The sequence below is a fragment of the Salmo salar genome, chromosome 10, assembly GCF_965601325.2.
Source record: "Salmo salar chromosome 10, fSalSal1, whole genome shotgun sequence".
NCBI lineage: Eukaryota > Metazoa > Chordata > Actinopteri > Salmoniformes > Salmonidae > Salmo > Salmo salar.
The window spans coordinates 99,459,538-99,476,666 of record NC_138300.1 but is presented as its reverse complement, the minus strand read 5'-3'; the positions used below and the strand labels follow the sequence as shown (position 1 = coordinate 99,476,666).

General features: G+C 42.5%; 1 protein-coding gene across 1 annotated transcript in view; it reads left to right on the top strand.

The window, feature by feature from the left end:
- LOC123728309 (low-density lipoprotein receptor class A domain-containing protein 3) overlaps nucleotides 1-17,129 on the top strand; it is a 147,483-nt gene that overhangs the window by 52,168 nt on the left and 78,186 nt on the right. The window contains exon 2 of the mRNA XM_082957291.1: nucleotides 10,522-10,668. Within this exon, the coding sequence (XP_082813417.1) occupies nucleotides 10,522-10,668 (147 nt within the window). The remainder of the gene's footprint in view (nucleotides 1-10,521; nucleotides 10,669-17,129) is intronic.

Genomic DNA, 17,129 nt, shown 5'->3' with positions numbered 1-17,129 from the left:
TGGGTTGTCAAGCCAACAGTCCAGGATAGGGACACATGCTTCTGCAAAACCCACGCCAACCTCCAGTTCATGGGGGACAAACTACAGTATCACAAAGTGATCAGCTGCAGCAACAATGAGAACCTAGTTGAGTCTTTGTGCTGTGAGAACCTGAAGAAAGAGTGCATGTACACAGAGTGCTCTCTTTGCCAAGCAAAAGAGCTTAACATCTGACTTTGATGCTGGTGAGCAGACATGGTGGTTTGAGTGGAAAAACAAAGCTGAAGAGAGAGAAAATGAAAAACAGAGGGAAACATGGAGAAGTTCACTGTACATTTGACAGTTAAAGAAAATGTGTGTGGCACACTGCATATTCTACTGGAGGACTTCTCCAAATGATTGAAAGAGAAGTTGGGGAAACACGTGTACAACATTCGACACCAATAATCCAAACTGAGAGAATTTAAAGAGAATCTGCGGAAAGTGATCATCGTGCATATTAACTTTGCAGAGAACTCAGGGTCGCAACTTTCACTGGGGACAGGGGGGGACATCCACCCCCTCACCAGATTCTGAAATTGCATCTCTGTCCCCCCCAGTTTTAGCATTGAAATGTGATACACAATGAGGCATGCTGCAGACACCTCCGAGCGGTCGGGTAGGCTGTTTTGGAGTGTTTATCCGACTGGATGTAACGGCTGTCGTCGGAAGAAGACCAAGGTGCAGCGGAGTTAGTGTTCATCATAAAAGGTTTTAATGATCAACGAACACTATACAAAAGAAAACAAAAAACGACTAGCAACAGTTCTGTTAGGAACACACTAAACAGAAAACAATTACCCACAAAACCCAAAGGAAAAACATGCTCCTTCTGTGGGACTCCCAATCAGCAACAACGAGCTTCAGCTGTGCCTGATTGGGAGCCACACACGGCCCAAAACAAAGAAATACAAAAACATAGAGAAAGGAACATAGAACGCCCACCCAATATAACACCCTGGCCTAACCAAAATAAAGAACAAAAAACCCCTCTCTATGGCCAGGGCGTTACATTGGATAAAACTAATTATAATAATTATTTCCCCCCCACTTCAAAAACCGAAGTTGCGCCCCAGAGAAACTACCTGTGTAAATACAAATCAAATCAAATGTATTTATATAGCCCTTCTTACATCAGCTGATATCTCAAAGTGCTGTACAGAAACCCAGCCTAAAACCCCAAACAGCAAGCAATGCAGGTGTAGAAGCACAGTGGCTAGGAAAAACTCCCTAGAAAGGCCAAAACCTTGGAAGAAACCTAGAGAGGAACCAGGCTATGAGGGGTGGCCAGTCCTCTTCTGGCTGTGCCGGGTGGAGATTATAACAGAACATGGCCAAGATGTTGAAATGTTCATAAATGACCAGCATGGTCAAATAATAATAATCACAGTTGTCGAGGGTGCAACAAGTCAGCACCTCAAGAGTAAATATCAGTTGGCTTTTCATAGCCGATCATTGAGAGTATCTCTACCGCTCCTGCTGTCTCTAGAGAGTTGAAAACAGCAGGTCTGGGACAGGTAGCACAGTGAAATCCATACACCAGTGAAATCCAGGCAGTTCACTTTGGTGATTCTCACAAGCAGGTGACCCTCCTCACCTGTGTTGGATATACCACCAATGATACAGTTTCACTTTGCTCACTGAGCTCTTCTATGTGGATGACCCCTCTACAATCTGAGCTCATCTTTCAAAAGCACTGGCCTACTTCCTTGAGCTCTGCCCATCGGCTACTTTTGGAATCTTACTTTGTCTTAAATTAATTAAATGTTTAACAATGGTTGTTGTTCAAAATGTTTGCAATAAAATATTGTTTTCATACGATTTTTGTTTTTTTACATAGATGTCATTTCCACCACACCCATATATTCAATGCAAGCTAATGCACAAATGTATAAGAAATGTGTTATAAATTAATTGCATGATATTTCATTTTCAACTAAAATTGACTTTTAATGATGTGATCTATATGACATTTGTCTATGGCTGTCTGAGAAATATGACAGAAATATATAAATTCCTGAATAGTACAATCGCAGCCATTATCAGATATTATTTCTAGACAAATCCAAGACAATTATAATACTGGTAAAATGGTTTTTCAATACATTTTCATTTCTGAAAGCTTGCAGGACCAAAGTGCCCGAAGTTGCAGAATCACTCTTCTGCGCTTTCAAGGGCATATGACTGCGTAGATATACTGTAGCTTCATTGCCCGGCCCTAGCGGTCATACATATATAAAAGGACCATTATTCGGCATTGGGAATTTTTTTGTTATCGTTTTAATGGAAAACCGATGATAGAATTTCAGTTTAAACGTTAAGCAAAATTGTCCATTTGTCACATCCGTAATTTATTCACATTATGCAAAGTGTGTTTTTTTTAACTCAGTGAAGCGGGTGTCTTTGTATTTTTGTGTGTGTTAGTTTTTGTGTGTGTACTTTGTGTGCAAAGGGAACAAGAGAAAAGAGAGTGAGGCACTGACTGTTTTGGGCACAATGGACTGCATGCTGTATCGTTAGTACACTCCACCTAGAGCCCAGACACGTGGGGCAGCTTGTTTAGTACCCATGGTGTAGTACATGTGTTCAGGTGGCTAGGGAGGGGGTCCAGACATATTTGTTTTGTTTAGTTGATAGATCTCTCTGGTGAAGGCTGTGTGCACATGTGTGTGTTTGTTAAAAACTTTTCTGCAAGCCTCCTTTGAGTCGTTTGGACCAGACAGTATCAGATAGAGGACCGACGTGTAGAGAAACAGAGGGGTGCTGTTTCGCTCACTTGGATGCTTTCTCCTGTGAGATACATTCAGCGTCTTGCAAATTGAAGGAACATTATGAAACACAGAGAGACGAAAGATATATATTGTTTTATTTTTTATTGGTACATTTTTGGAGGAAGCCTGCCTTCCCTTGGCACCCATGATACACACCACTGCTCAAAACTTGAGACATCTGTAGTATTCAATGTAACGAATCATAGAAAAGATCCGACACCCTTTGGCCTGGTTTAGATCAATTGAAGACACCATAGACAGAGATATAACAGCAGGCTGCAGCACATACATCTAACCTGTCCTGAATGGGGAGAAATGCACAAAGAGCAGTGATGCCTGAAAGCTTCCAGTAAAGCCTGTATGTTATTACACTGGTCAATGCTACAGGCTAGCTAACTCTACATGTAGGAGACCTTCAGAGGCCTAGCCTCAGGCCTGTACAGGGAATTCAAACAGACTGTTCATTTATATTGGATGACCGGTGCCCTGTGCCCCCTGCCGTGTGTGTGTAATATGTAATGCTATGTGACTTGTGCCCTGTGCTCCCTGTCCTCTGCGCTGTTCCCATCTGGAGACTGAACAATAAGACACTGCAGAGAGGTAGAAGAGAGGGAGACGGAAGGAAAGGAGCCAAGGAGGACAGAAGAGAGGGATGACTGGACAGTCTTCCTCTGTGACCTTGATGTCCCTAACAAAGACTCCACCGTAAAACAAGCAAGGTGTTGTAGCAAACGAGACCCCCACAATGCAGCAGCGACACACATAGAAATAGAATGAATAGAACGTGCTTGAAACCTCTAACCCTGGCAATTTGACTGGTAAACTCATGGGTACACTCACAATGGCTGCCTGGCATTGTGACGCAATAATCCTATTTCTACTTCCTGTGTTGCTCCTATGGACGAAGATTTAGTTTAGCATCTTCCTCTTTGCAATGGCTACACTCACAATGGTCTCCAGTCCACCCATTATGCAATCAGTGACTTGAATGGGGACATCCGTTCTATTCTATTGCTATGTCAGCACATACAGTCAGGAGCGGCGGAGAGGGGAAAATGTATGTCTAATATATTTTTTTTACAAAAATATATATTTTTTTGGGGGGGGGGGTTATTTGCCTGGCCAATTACCGTAATCCAAAATTCCATAACCATCATAGCCCTAACACACACACGCACATACAGACTCTGACAGACACACACACACACACGGCTCCAATTTTCCTCCACCACTCGCTGTGCTTCAGAAGCTCCTGATACAGCCAACCCCATTAAAGTCAGTCTGTAATTGGAAAATAAATTCCTACCTCTAGCCATAAAAAAAGACAGGCTTATTCAGAGCTGTCTAATATTGATCCGTCCCCTCCCTTATTTTTACCTTCCTCAAACATAAAAAGCCCTTCTGTATTTGAATTGGATTTGGAGTCCTGAAAATGTAACTGTGTATTTTTTTCTGCTTCAAACTGAAGTTTACATTCTTAATGGGGTGTGTGACACTATGTAGAGCTTTGTTGTGGACCATTTTCTGCAGTGACCATGGGAACTGGTTGGTTTTGCTTGTAGAAAGTGTATGTCAATACTAACATCAGTGCTACTGTACAGTATATACACCCTGTGTATATAATCCCCTCATTCAATTATGTACCATTCGAATCTATGTCTCACCTCTTCCTCCCTCCTGATCAATGTAGGTGAGATATGATACCCTGGCTGGGTGAAAGAGCCCACTTTAATGTCAGGTTATAGATTGAAGCTATAGATTGATACAGCCAAGGGTGTACAGTCCAGGGTACAGGGATCAACATGCTGAGGTAATCCTTCTAACCCCCCCCCCCCCCCAAAAAAAAGGATATAGATGTACTATTGTAAAGTGGTTGTTCCACTGGATATCATAAGGTGAATGCACCAATTTGTAAGTCGCTCTGGATAAGAGCGTCTGCTAAATGACGTAAATGTAAATGTGAGGAATGATGGTATTACTGGGGAATGTGGAGGCAGGAAAGTTCAGGCCAGGACTTCTCTCTAACCCCTCTATCTCTTCTTTCCCACTCTCTCCATACCCCCTATCTCTCCTTCCCCTCTGTCTCCCCTCTGCCACCCCCCCATTAGTCTATCCCCCACCTGTCATTTCTCTCCTTGTATTCCTTGCTCCCCCATACCTCTCTCCCCCCTCTCTCCCCCCCCTCTCCCCTCCTTGTGAGGCTGTAGCTCCAGTGGAAGTGGGGATTATGCAGCCTCTCATCCAGATGGGCTGTTGCCTTTTCTTCTCCTCTCCACTCTCTATTCCCCCTATGGAGGTAGCTGTATTGAGTAAGCAATGTCTGCTCCATCCTACTCTCTTACATCTTCTCTCTCTCTCTCTCTCTCTCTCTCTCTCTGTCCCTCTCTCTCCATCGCTCTCTCTCCATCCCTTTCTTTTCCCTGTGTCTACAGTTGAGGTGTGTGGGACAGTAGGGATTATGCGTAGACTGGTCCAGGCGTGCCTACTGTGTCTCTGTGGAGGCTTAAAGCCCAAGGATTCTAGTTGACAGAGGTTGAGGGAAGCGGGGGAGCTGATGGCGGGTGAAGGGAGCGGGGGGCTGACAGGAAGAGGGTAGCAGGGTCTAGTCAATATTGGCTCAGGGTAATTGCTTTCATATTCGTTCTTACTGTTAACACATAGTCCCAGGTATGCTTCGTTTAGAGACTCCTACAGGTATCTTACTTTCTGATGATTTTATATGGAGTAAAAATGAAGTGAATTAGGTGAAGAGTAGTAGTGTGCTGGGGCGGGTGCGCATGTGGGCCTGCATGCATATGTGGTGAGTTTCATGCTGAAAGGGTAAATGCATTGCCAAATCAATTAAAGGTTATCCCAAGTCACCTTGGGGGATTTAAGTAGGAACGATGCACTAAGGTATACAGTTAAGTGTTACTGACGAAAACCCTACAGTAAGCTGATTCCAGACAGTGAAATGAGATTGCCTTTTTATTACAAAAGGAGCCAGTGAACTGGGATGCATACAGTGTGTGTCCTTGTGTAGGAAGACATCATATGTAGGGAAGGACACACATCTCAGAGTGAATGAATGAATGAAGGCATGATGGACTGAGTGAGGTGTAGAAGAGTGAGTGAGTAAGTGTAGGCCAATATCCTGGTGTAGTGCTAGTGCACACACACACATGTACAGTCCCAGACCAGCTCTCTAATTAACCCATTGCCTCTCGCAAACAGCCCGGTTCTCTCAAGTCTATATGCACGGCTCCCTCATCCACATTTCCAGTATGTGTGCACCAATGTGAATTTATGTGCTCGAGCATTCGTGCGTGCATGTGTGTGTGCATGTGGGTGTGTGCGTGTCACTGCTACTGGAGGCTGGTTTAAGCAGCTCAGTGTAGCCATCCTACAAACCCGCTGGCACGTCCTCCTGCCAATTAGAAACATAACTATTAGAATGCTACACATAAAAGACCTGGCAACAGCCCTTTTTGTCTCTTTCTGTTTCTCCCTCAGTCCCTTTCTCCTTTTATTGCAAGAGACAAAAGTGAGGGTTACATCACCCCCTCTAAGGATCAGGAGAGGGCTGCCGTGTAACATTCTGACGGGATGTTATGTAGACGTTTTCAGAACCTCAAGGTTTATGCCTCGATCACACCGACAGCGTCATTGCATTTTGGTTGCAGAGTCATTTTTGCGTTGCAGAGTCATTTTTGCGTTGCAGAGGCAATTGTAGTGCGTTCTGTGTGGTGCATACTTTGGATTTTTGGAGCGTATGCGTCAAACTGTATGTGTAGACAGCTTGACAGAAATGGTAGCAGAAGGTGAATGTTGAGCTTTTGTTGCACACATTTCCAGATGATGCTGCGTACCATTTTGCACAATGATTCTGTAGGTGTGATCAAGGCATTAAATGACCAGGGTGATAATGAAACACTTCTCATACAGCTGTAATCCCTCTATGACTCATACCAGCTGTCAATCACTCAGATGAAGCACTGGGAGTGGCTGGATCAGAGGAGGTTCAAAACAAGTGGGCGGGACTTAACCTCTGGAGCAGGAGATCTGATGGTTGGGGGTAAAGCACAGTAGTACTTGACTTGCAGGCTTTCTGGTTATCTGTGTGTAGGTGTGTTTGATGTACTCTCATCAGATATAGTCTAATGAAAACATTAAAGGGTTAACTGTAATGAGCAATGTGCTAACATTGTGATTTTCCATCCAGAACACTTAAGTGAATGTTTTCATTGTTTCTGTGTGATGATGCATATAGAGGAAAACATGTTGGTTCTGTTGCTAGTTACTTAATAATACAACGTGTTTAAAGTACTGTGTTGTCTGTTGCGCGTCAATGACAATAACAAAATCACCGTTACTACAAGCAGCAGCAATCTAACACATCTTACAATCTACTTACTAGTTCCAGTTTGTCAACTTGAATTATAATGCATGTAGGCCTATTATTTATATATTGACACTGGACTCTTGTCATGTTGTATTCCTCCCCTAGCTTGGTCCAGTTTGGGATGCAGATACAGAGTGAAACTGTGTATGGGTCCATAATTATCCCTATTTAGTGCACTACTTTTGACCAGAGCTCTATGGGTACAGTATAGGGAATAGGGTTCCATTTGGGACACATCCTTTGCCTTGTTATCCTTAAAGGGATAATTCTGGATTTTGGCAATGTGGCCCTTTTATCTACTTGCTAGCAGATACCCATAGACTTCCAGTCATTGCGCTAACGTGAGCATTTGCTAACAAAACTACCTCTAACTTCCTTCATACTGGACACAAAGACATAAAAATGGTATTCACAAGTTCATCTGACTCAGGTTAATTATCTCTTTAAGTCATAATTAGGCCGACTATAATGTAGGGGTGTTTGTTAGTGCGTACCCAGAACCAGTGCCAGAGCCCAGCCAGCCCAGCAGCACATGGTTTACATTCCAACTCCATTTGTCTATACTGTTGCAGTGCGTCAACAAGTTCTGCATCATCATGTCCCACTTACTAAAGATCAGACAGGCCACTGTGCTTCTCTGCTGCTCTGCTTAGGTGTCAATGGATCATACAATGGAAGAGCTTTATGGATGTACTTGATGCCATACAAATATAGCCATCCATATTGTCTTCTAGGTCTATAATCTACACAGGACTCTAGAAAGGAGGCTTCACTCAATGCTGCATGCAGCAGACTCTTGTCGTATTGAGCGACAGAGAAATCAGAGGATAAATTGTGTGTGTGGGTGTGTGTGTGTTTAGGGATAGACATTTAAAATAATTTCAGTATTCAAATAATCATGCTATTTTTTTAGGATATCTGGATAGTGTTTGAAAGAAACATTTTGAGGGGAATCTTCACTGAAAACTCGCTCGTGAGAGAGAGTCGGTGCGTTGCGCTCTGCTTGTTTCAGCAGAAAGGTGGGGGAGGGGCGAGAGAGGTGCAGGGGCTGGTGTGTGTGTGTGACAGTCTATCTGTGTGGCACAGAGGAAGAGAGAGTGCAAAAATAGCTAAACCAACTTTCACAAGATAGATAACCTATGGCAGCAACAAGTTTATCAATCATACCATCTGGTAGTGCCCATCTTGACTGCATCAAATCATTGTAAAGAAGTTAACTAGCTACAGTAGCCAGCTAAGTTAACCAGCTAGCTAGCTAAAGTAGCAAAGCTAATTGAGACAATTTTGCTGCGCTACCCATTCTTGGAGCAGGTCGAGAGCTTCAAGTTCCTTGGTGTCCACATCATCAACAAACTATCATGATCCTAACACACCAAGACATGCCCTCAGGAGAATGAAAATATTTAGTATGGGTCCCCAGATCCTCAAAAAGTTATACAGCTGCACCATCGAGAGCATCCGGACCGGTTGCATCACCGCCTGGTATGGCAACTGCTCAGCATCTGACCGTAAGGCGCTACAGAGGTTAGTGCGTATTACCCAATTCATCACTGGGGCCAAGCTTACTGCCGGGACCTCTATACTAGGCGGTGTTAGAGGAAGGACTCCAATCATCCAAGTCATAGACTGTTCTCATTGCCAGCACATGGCAAGTGATACCAGAGCGCCAAGTCTAGGTCCAAAAGGCTCTTTAACAGCTTCTACCCCCAAGCCATAAGACTGCTGAACAATTAATCAAATGCCCCCCCCCCCCCCCCCCCCTTTGTTTTTACACTGCTGCTACTAGCTGTTTATTATCTATTCATAGTCACTTTACCCCTACCCCCTGTATATAGGGGTGGCAGGTAGCCTAGTGGTTAGAGCGTTAGGCCAGTAACCAAAAGGTTGCTAGATCGAATCCCCGAGCTGTCAAGGTAAAAATCTGTCGTTATGCCCCTGAACATGGCAGTTAACCCACTGTTCCTAGGTTGTCAGTATAAATAAGAACCTGTTCCTAACTGACTGACTAAATAAAGGTTAAATAAAAATATATAGCCTCGTTGTTGTTATTTTATTCTGTTACTTTTTTAAAACTTTTGTTTCTTAACTCTATTTTCTTAACTGCATTGTTGGTTAAGAGCTTGTAAGTAAGCATTTCACTGTTGTATTCGGCGCATGTGACAAATACAATTTGATTTGTCTACAACAACTCCATTCATATGTTGGTTGATCATTGTAGCCTACTCGTTTTATTATCAAACTTAATTCCATTTTGCATTGATTAGAAATCTCCCACTTCTTTGATTGTCCAACAATAACAACAAACTACATGTGTGAAACATTTGTAGGTTACCAGTGTATCTTTTTTATGGGGCGTACTTATAAAAACTGCGTTAAAACTTGTTTAAAAAAAAAAAAATCTATCCTTGTAAGCTATGTAGCAATGTCACATAGATCATTTTATTTAATTTTAGACAAAGCCTTAAAAGGTGCGATATGTAACTGATATATTTTCACGTAGAAATATGAGTTATACATCTGTCATTATCATTGAAAGCAAGTCTAAGAAGTGGTAGATCTGCTCTATGTGCGCTATTTCTATACTTCTCGTTCTTAAGTTTTGTTTTTTGCTTGTATACACCAGCTTCAAACAGCTGAAAATACAATATTTTTGCTTATGGAAAATATATTTCACAGCGGTTTAGATGGTACACTGATTCTCTACACAATTACTGTTTGTTAATCTGAAACTAGGCAAACTATTAGAATTATAGCAACCAGGAAATGGCGGAGTGATTTCTGCATATTGCACCTTAAATTTTAAAAAAGAATACTCTCCCAAGTAATCGAATACTGTCCGTTTGGATATTTTAGTATTCATATAACCATTCCCATCCCTAGTGAGTGCGTGCCCTTATCTGCCTTTCGTTATATTATCCAGCAATAGAGTGACTCAGAGACTGACTTATCACCATATGACCCTTTCGTACCTCTCATATTGGTATTCATGATGCTATCCTCTGTTTGTATGATCTGCCTGTATACTGATATAGGAATGGAGCCACTGCCTTTAAAAATGTTCCATTTGGAGATAATAATAGCCTGCCTTTTGACTGTGATTATTATCTTTTGAATGCAATATAATTTTATCGTCCTAGTTCTGTTTGGACTATTATTATTATTATTATTATTATTATTTTATTATTATTATTATATTAATTTCCTCTTCCCACCCCACTCTCTTCCCTATCTTCCCCATCCTCCTTTCTTGCCTCATCCCCTCTTTCTTGTCCTTCTCATGCTCCTCTCTCCTCCCCTCCTCTTGCCCTCTCCTTCTCCTCCCTCTGCTCCTCCATCTCTCCTCTCCCACAGAGAGCCAGCTCCTTCCAGGGAACAACTTCACCACAGACTGTAACAACCCAGGGAACTTCATGTGTGGGGACGGGAAGTGTATCCCAGGGGCGTGGCAGTGTGACAGACTGTCCGACTGCTTCGACAAGAGTGACGAGAAAGGCTGCCGTGAGTACAGATCCCTTTCTCTGCTGGCTAATTCTCTCTTCCTCTCTCCCCTTCTCCTTCCCTGTCACCTAGGGTTGGGCCGTTTCCCGATTTCTATACCATTTCTGTTCCATCCCAGGGTATACGGTATTAACGGAAGTGCAAACAAGGGGCGCTATTTCCCAAAATTCTAAAATATTATTTTTAAGCAAGAAAACAATTTAGGAAACAGGACTCTTGATCCAGGAGGGGTTTGGATGTATCTGATGTTACCAAGAAGCTTGATCTTGAAATCTAGCCACTTAGCTAACAAGATAGCAAACCAAATGCATAGCTGGAGCCCTAAGCTGGATATCATTTATTTGACACATCTTTGATTTCTTACCAAAGGTTGGATTTCAATGAAGGAATATGTCGCCTACTCATGTTGGGTGGGAGGGTTTTAGGTCCCTCCCACCCATCTACTCACTCCCCTCAATATGGCTGTGTAGGTCACAAATTTTCATCAGCCGGTGATTGTCAAACAAATAACTGTCGGTCTCACTGTAATTGACCGTTAATTAATATAAACACATTTAGCATCTCCTGGCTTCCAAACACTTTAATTTAACTAGGCAAGTCAGTTAAGAACAAATTCTTATTTACAGTGAAAGCCTACACCGGTGAAACCCGGACGACACTGGGCCAATTGTGCGCCGCCCTATGGGACTCTCAATCACGGCCGGTTGTGATACAGCCTGAATTTGAACCAGGGTGTCTGTAGTGACACCTCTAGCACTGAGATGCAGTGCCTTAGACCACTGTGCTACTCGGGAGCCTACAAGCCACTGATGCAGAACTTTGGAACATCTACATTTTAAAAAGTCTAATAAATCCATGTGAAATAGCCTACACCTTCACAATAAATCCATGATGTATTTTAGACAGGTCTAAAGAAACCTGATACGAAAAAAGTGTAGTCTATTTCAGAAGAACAGAATAGCATACTCTGAGTTGTCCTTATGTTAGGTCCTGATCTGGCTAATCCATATGGCTGTGGGCTACACTAGTGCATTTAGCAGACAAGATTTGCTTAGAATTCCGTGGCATTGTTTTATATTATTTTATAGTATGAAGTATACAATTGAACAAAGCTCAATAAAAGAGACAGGATATTTTCTCCAAATTATTTGAGAGAGCTATTCTGTGTTGAGCTGTTGACAAAAAAACTCTTATATGCTTAATTTAGAGTTATTCATGTAATCTTAGTTGTACAAATGTTGGGCTGTATGTTTTGATTTTTAATAAATTGTAAGGTTGCATGATGCGACTAATGATGATTTTAAAAAGTTGCTTTAAAGGCATGAACTCTGCTTTGTTTTTTTGCGCAGGCTCTAGACACTTCGTCAGTCTCTCATTCACAATTTGACAAGCACTTCATAATGACTTGAATTTCCCAGCGGTATCCCCTTTGTGTGGCCATAATGCACCCTAAAAAAAATCTGGCCTTTTGCAGCCATTCTCCCTGAGTGCGCCTGCTCCGAAGCACCTCTCACTCACACGGTTCTCCATCATGTGATCCATCATGTGATCAGGTCTTTCTCACAGGCTACAAGTGAAGACAGACCGATCGGGGATGCAACTGCGTGCATCCTTATCCAATTCTGAGGTGCATATTGAAGATATTGGAAGAACTGTCCACATTTACTTTTCGTCATCCAACAAGATGAGTAGGCCTAGCGAACAGCAAAAGCACTAGCCTATGTCAATCTACTATCCCTCATAATACAAAAGTTGCCCTATTTTGTGCGAGAAATAAATATTCCAAACATAGTGTGTGAAATTAGTTTTGATTGGGAATGGACCGTTATCATGCACCTTCCTGAAACAGGGGGCAGGGGAAAAAAATACATGTTATCTCTGCACTTAAATAACAAATGGAGGATGCTTTTCCTGTGGTTCATCTTCATGCCGGCCAAGTAGGCTATACTCCTGTTTTAAAGAGAAGCAATGTGCTTCATATTAGTAAAGTTGAGAAATAAATATAGAAGGCCTAGCCTACAGAAAGCTGATGGGATCCTCCTCTTTTTAATAGAGGCAATCACTTTGTTTTCTTGCGTAATTGCATAGCCTGTAGAAATGTTGCGCAACATGAGCTCATGGGCTCTCATGAAGTGTTTGATTAGCTTTTCGATTACATTTGCATTGATGTCAGAGTGATTAGAGGGACAATAGAATGCTGAGTACCGGACAGTTAGCAAGTTTGGTAGGCTACTAATGACCATCAGCAGCATTAGAGCTTGGAGAAGCCTAATTACCGTGACTAAACGGTCATGTAGAATTTGACTGCCTTCATGACTCGTGACTGCCGGTCACGAGGGTTGAGCCCAGCCCCTCAACCCTCGCCCCTCTCCCTTCAACCCTCTCCCGCTCCTGAGACTATTAGCCGTCTCTGGGGAAATGTACATGTTGCTCAGCCACAGTTTACACAACTTCCTAACACTTATAACACTACACACACACACACACACACACACACACACACACACACACACACACACACACACACACACACACACACACACACACACACACACACACACACACACACACACACACACACACACACACACACTGTCCTTCCTCTTGTCCTCTCCTTCTGTCCCTTCACCAACACTCTGCTGTTTGCTGTGGCAGCTCAGGGAGTCACCAGACAACTCAAAGTCTCTCTCTCTATGTCTGCATCTCTTTTTGTCTGCATCTCTCTGTCTCTCTTTCTCTCCATCTCATTCTCGCTCTCACTCACTCTCAGCCTGAGATGTCTTGTTCATTTCAGTACAACTTTTTTGGGCAGACTTCTCCTCTCCTTTCTCAGCCTGAGGTCTCTGTAATCCATCCAAGCCGCCCCCTTCACTTCCATCACTTCACTTCCTGGTCTTGGCAAAGCAGACAGGCTAGGTTAGACTTGGTTCTTCAGACAGCTCCCTGCTCTGTCAGGTGTTTTCACCTCCCCAGATCACTGACGCTAATGTGCAGTAATAAATAAATAATACATTTAATTTGCATAGCACTTTTCATTACAGTTATATCAAAGCCCTACATGGGTAAAAAAAAATTATAATGATGATAAACATACAATTAAAACATAATACATTTAGAATCAAGGCAGAAAATAGTAGGCTGGGTGCTAAAAGGACTTTCCAGATTAGGACTTTATCAAAGACAGTCTGTAGAAATGTGTTCAGGGCCTAAAATTACCACCCGCCAAATGCGGGTAGATTTTGGCATTGGCGGATAAGAATATCTAATTCACTAGCCACGTTGGTGTGTGGTCACACTCAAGTCTCTACAGTGCGAGTGTTTCATAAAAATAGTTAAGTAAGTCAAGTAGTGATTTATAGTAAAATAAATGCTACAGTAGCTAGAAATTAGGTTGCTAGAAATTAGGTTGCTGATGTAGGTGGGACTCAATCCGTTAAAGGCTTTAAACCCTAAGAAGAGGATTTTAAAGTCAATCCTATAGTTGACCGGTAGCCAGTGGAGTTCAGCAAGGATGGGGGTGATGTGGGCTGAGTTCTTGGTCCTGGTCAGGACTCTGGCAGCACTATTCTGGAGAACTTGTAGCCTTTGAAGTGATTTGGCTGGACGGCCTCCAAACAGAGTGTTGCCGTTGTCGATCCGGGGGAAGATGAAGGCGTGGACAACTTTCTCTGCATCTGGCTGGGAGAGCGAACGTTAGAGCGTGGCAATGTTTCTGAGATGGAAAAAATATGTTCTGCAGATATGTTTTATATGGGCATTGAAGAACAGCAAAGGATCAAACTTGACTCTCAGGTTAGAAATGACAGAGGGATAGCTTGACCATAAATTGTAGAGTAGATGTTTCCAGCACTGGTGACCTGCTTGGGTGTCCAAATAAGTATAGCCTCAGTCTTGCTGTTGTTCAGCTGGAGGACGTTATTGCTCATCCATGCCATGATATCATCTAGGCAGCTGCCAAGTTTTGCTAGGGCTGAGATGGTGTCTGGTTTGGTGTTAATATATACTTGGCAGTGGAAGTTGATGTTATAGTCTGAGGATTTTGCTGAGATTAGGAACAGAATAGGCCCCAAAACACCCCTCTGAGGAACACCGCATGTGACTGTAGACTCCTCCAAGCTGGACTCTCCAATCATGTGGTATTGCTTCCTATTGGAGAGGTAGGAGGAGAACCAGTTAACTTCTTGGGGCTATGTGGGACGCTAGCGTGCCACCCGTGGTGCACCCTATCAACAGCAGGTGCATTTCAAGAGCGGCAAATTTGAAACCAAATAAATGTCAAAATTCAAATTTTTCAAACATACAACTATCTTACACCCTTTGAAAGATAAACATCTCCTTAATCTAACCACGTTGTCCGATTTCAAAAAGGTTTTACGGCGAAAGCATAAAGTTAGATTATGTTAGGAGAGTACATTGACAATAGCTGTGTGTAATGTTTTGTCAATTCAAAGACAGGGTCACCAAAACCATAAAACCAGCTAAAATGATGCACTAACCTTTTACAATCTCCATCAGATGACCTTCCTAGGACATTATGTTAGACAATGCATGCATTTTTAGTTCTATCAAGTTCATATTTATATCCAAAAACAGCGTTTTACTATGGCATTGATGTTGAGGGAATCGTTTCCCTCCAATAACCGGCAGTCAAGTCAGCACCACAAATTAAATAATTAAAATTAGAAAACATTGGTAAAATATTATATTGTCATTTAAAGAATTATAGATTTACATCTCTTGAACGCAATCAACTTGCCAGATTTAAAAATAACCTTACTGGGAAATCACACTTTGCAATAATCTGAGCACTGCGCCCAGAAAAATATGCTTTGCTATACAGACAAAGGGCCATGTTGGAGAGATCTAAAATCGAAAATACTATGTAAATAATCCATTACCTTTGATTCTCTTCATCAGATGTCACTTCCAGGAATCCCAGGTCCATAACGAATGTAGTTTTGTTCAAAAAAGCTCATCATTTATATCCAAAAAGCTCAGTGTTGTTAGCACATGATCTAAGCCAGCCGGACTTCTCGTCATGAACGAGGGGAAAAAATATATTTACGTTCGTTCAAACATGTCAAACGTTGTATAGCATAAATCATTAGTGCCTTTTTTAACCAGAACATGAATAATATTCAAGGTGGACGAATGCATTCTCTTTTATAACGTATTGGAACGAGGGTACCCAACATGAACTCGCGCGCCAGAGTCTAATCGGCCATCACCGTTCCATGGCTCTTGTTCGGTCAGATCTCACAGTAAAAGACTCAAAACACTTTGTAAAGGCTGGTGACATCTAGTGGAAGCAATAGGAAGTGCCAAAACATTAATCAACCCCTGTGTGTTTCAATGGCATAGGCTTAAAGGTAATTCAACACATCAGGTATCCACTTCCTGTCAGAAAATGTCTCAGGGTTTTGCCTGCCAAATGAGTTCTGTTATACTCACAGACACCATTCAAACAGTTTTAGAAACTTTAGGGTGTTTTCTATCCATATATAATACGTATATGCATATTCTAGTTACTGGGTAGGATTAGTAACCAGATTAAATCGGGTACGTTTTTTTATCCAGCCGTGAAAATACTGCCCCCTAGCCCCAACAGGTTAAGAGCAGTTCCAGAGACTGCAGTGTGCTCTTTGAGACACCACAACTGTGTCAAAAGAAGCACTGAGATCTAAGAGGAGGAGGAGGCTTGGTGATCCAGATTCTGCAGCCATCAGTAGGTCGTTGGTAACTTTCACCAGAGCTGTTTCAATGCTGTGCAAGGGCTGGAAGCCAGGCTGAAAAACTTTTTAGAGCTGATTGGAAGACGGATTGAAGCTGGTTTGCAACCACTTTCTCCAGGACTTTTGATATAAGGGGAGTTTGAAGATGAGCCTGTAGTTGGAGAGGATGTCCTGGTCAAGTTTGGGGGTGATAGCAGCTGTTTTGAAGAGTGATGGTACATCCCCGGTCAGCAGGAACTTGTTGCTGAGGATAATGACAAACTGAAGAAGGCTAGATAAGCAGGCGATGCAGACGATTGACTGCACTGTGGTGGATATGACTTCTGTGAAGTTTCTTGAGGTAGGGTGCAGGTCATTTTAGAGGCCATGATGTTTGTTCTGATGATGTCCAACTTACTCTTGAAAAAATCTGAGAAGTGATTGCACTGCTCAGATGAGGCTGCAGGAGGGCATACGTTTGCAGGATTGAGAAAGGATTGGTTAAGAACAGGGTTCTTGGATTAGCTTTGTTGTTTTCAATCGTGGTGGAGTTGAAGGCTGATCATGGTGCTTTTAGGGCAGCAGAGTAGCTTGCATGGTGGTCTTTATAGACCAGTAGATGGACAGTGAGGCCATCCTTGCTCCAACACCTCTTAAGCGTACGTTAATGAGTCTTCATTGTGTGCAGTTCATCAGTGAACCAGGGTGAAGAGCGTTGGAAGGTAAATTTTTGTGTTTTTTTCGGGATCA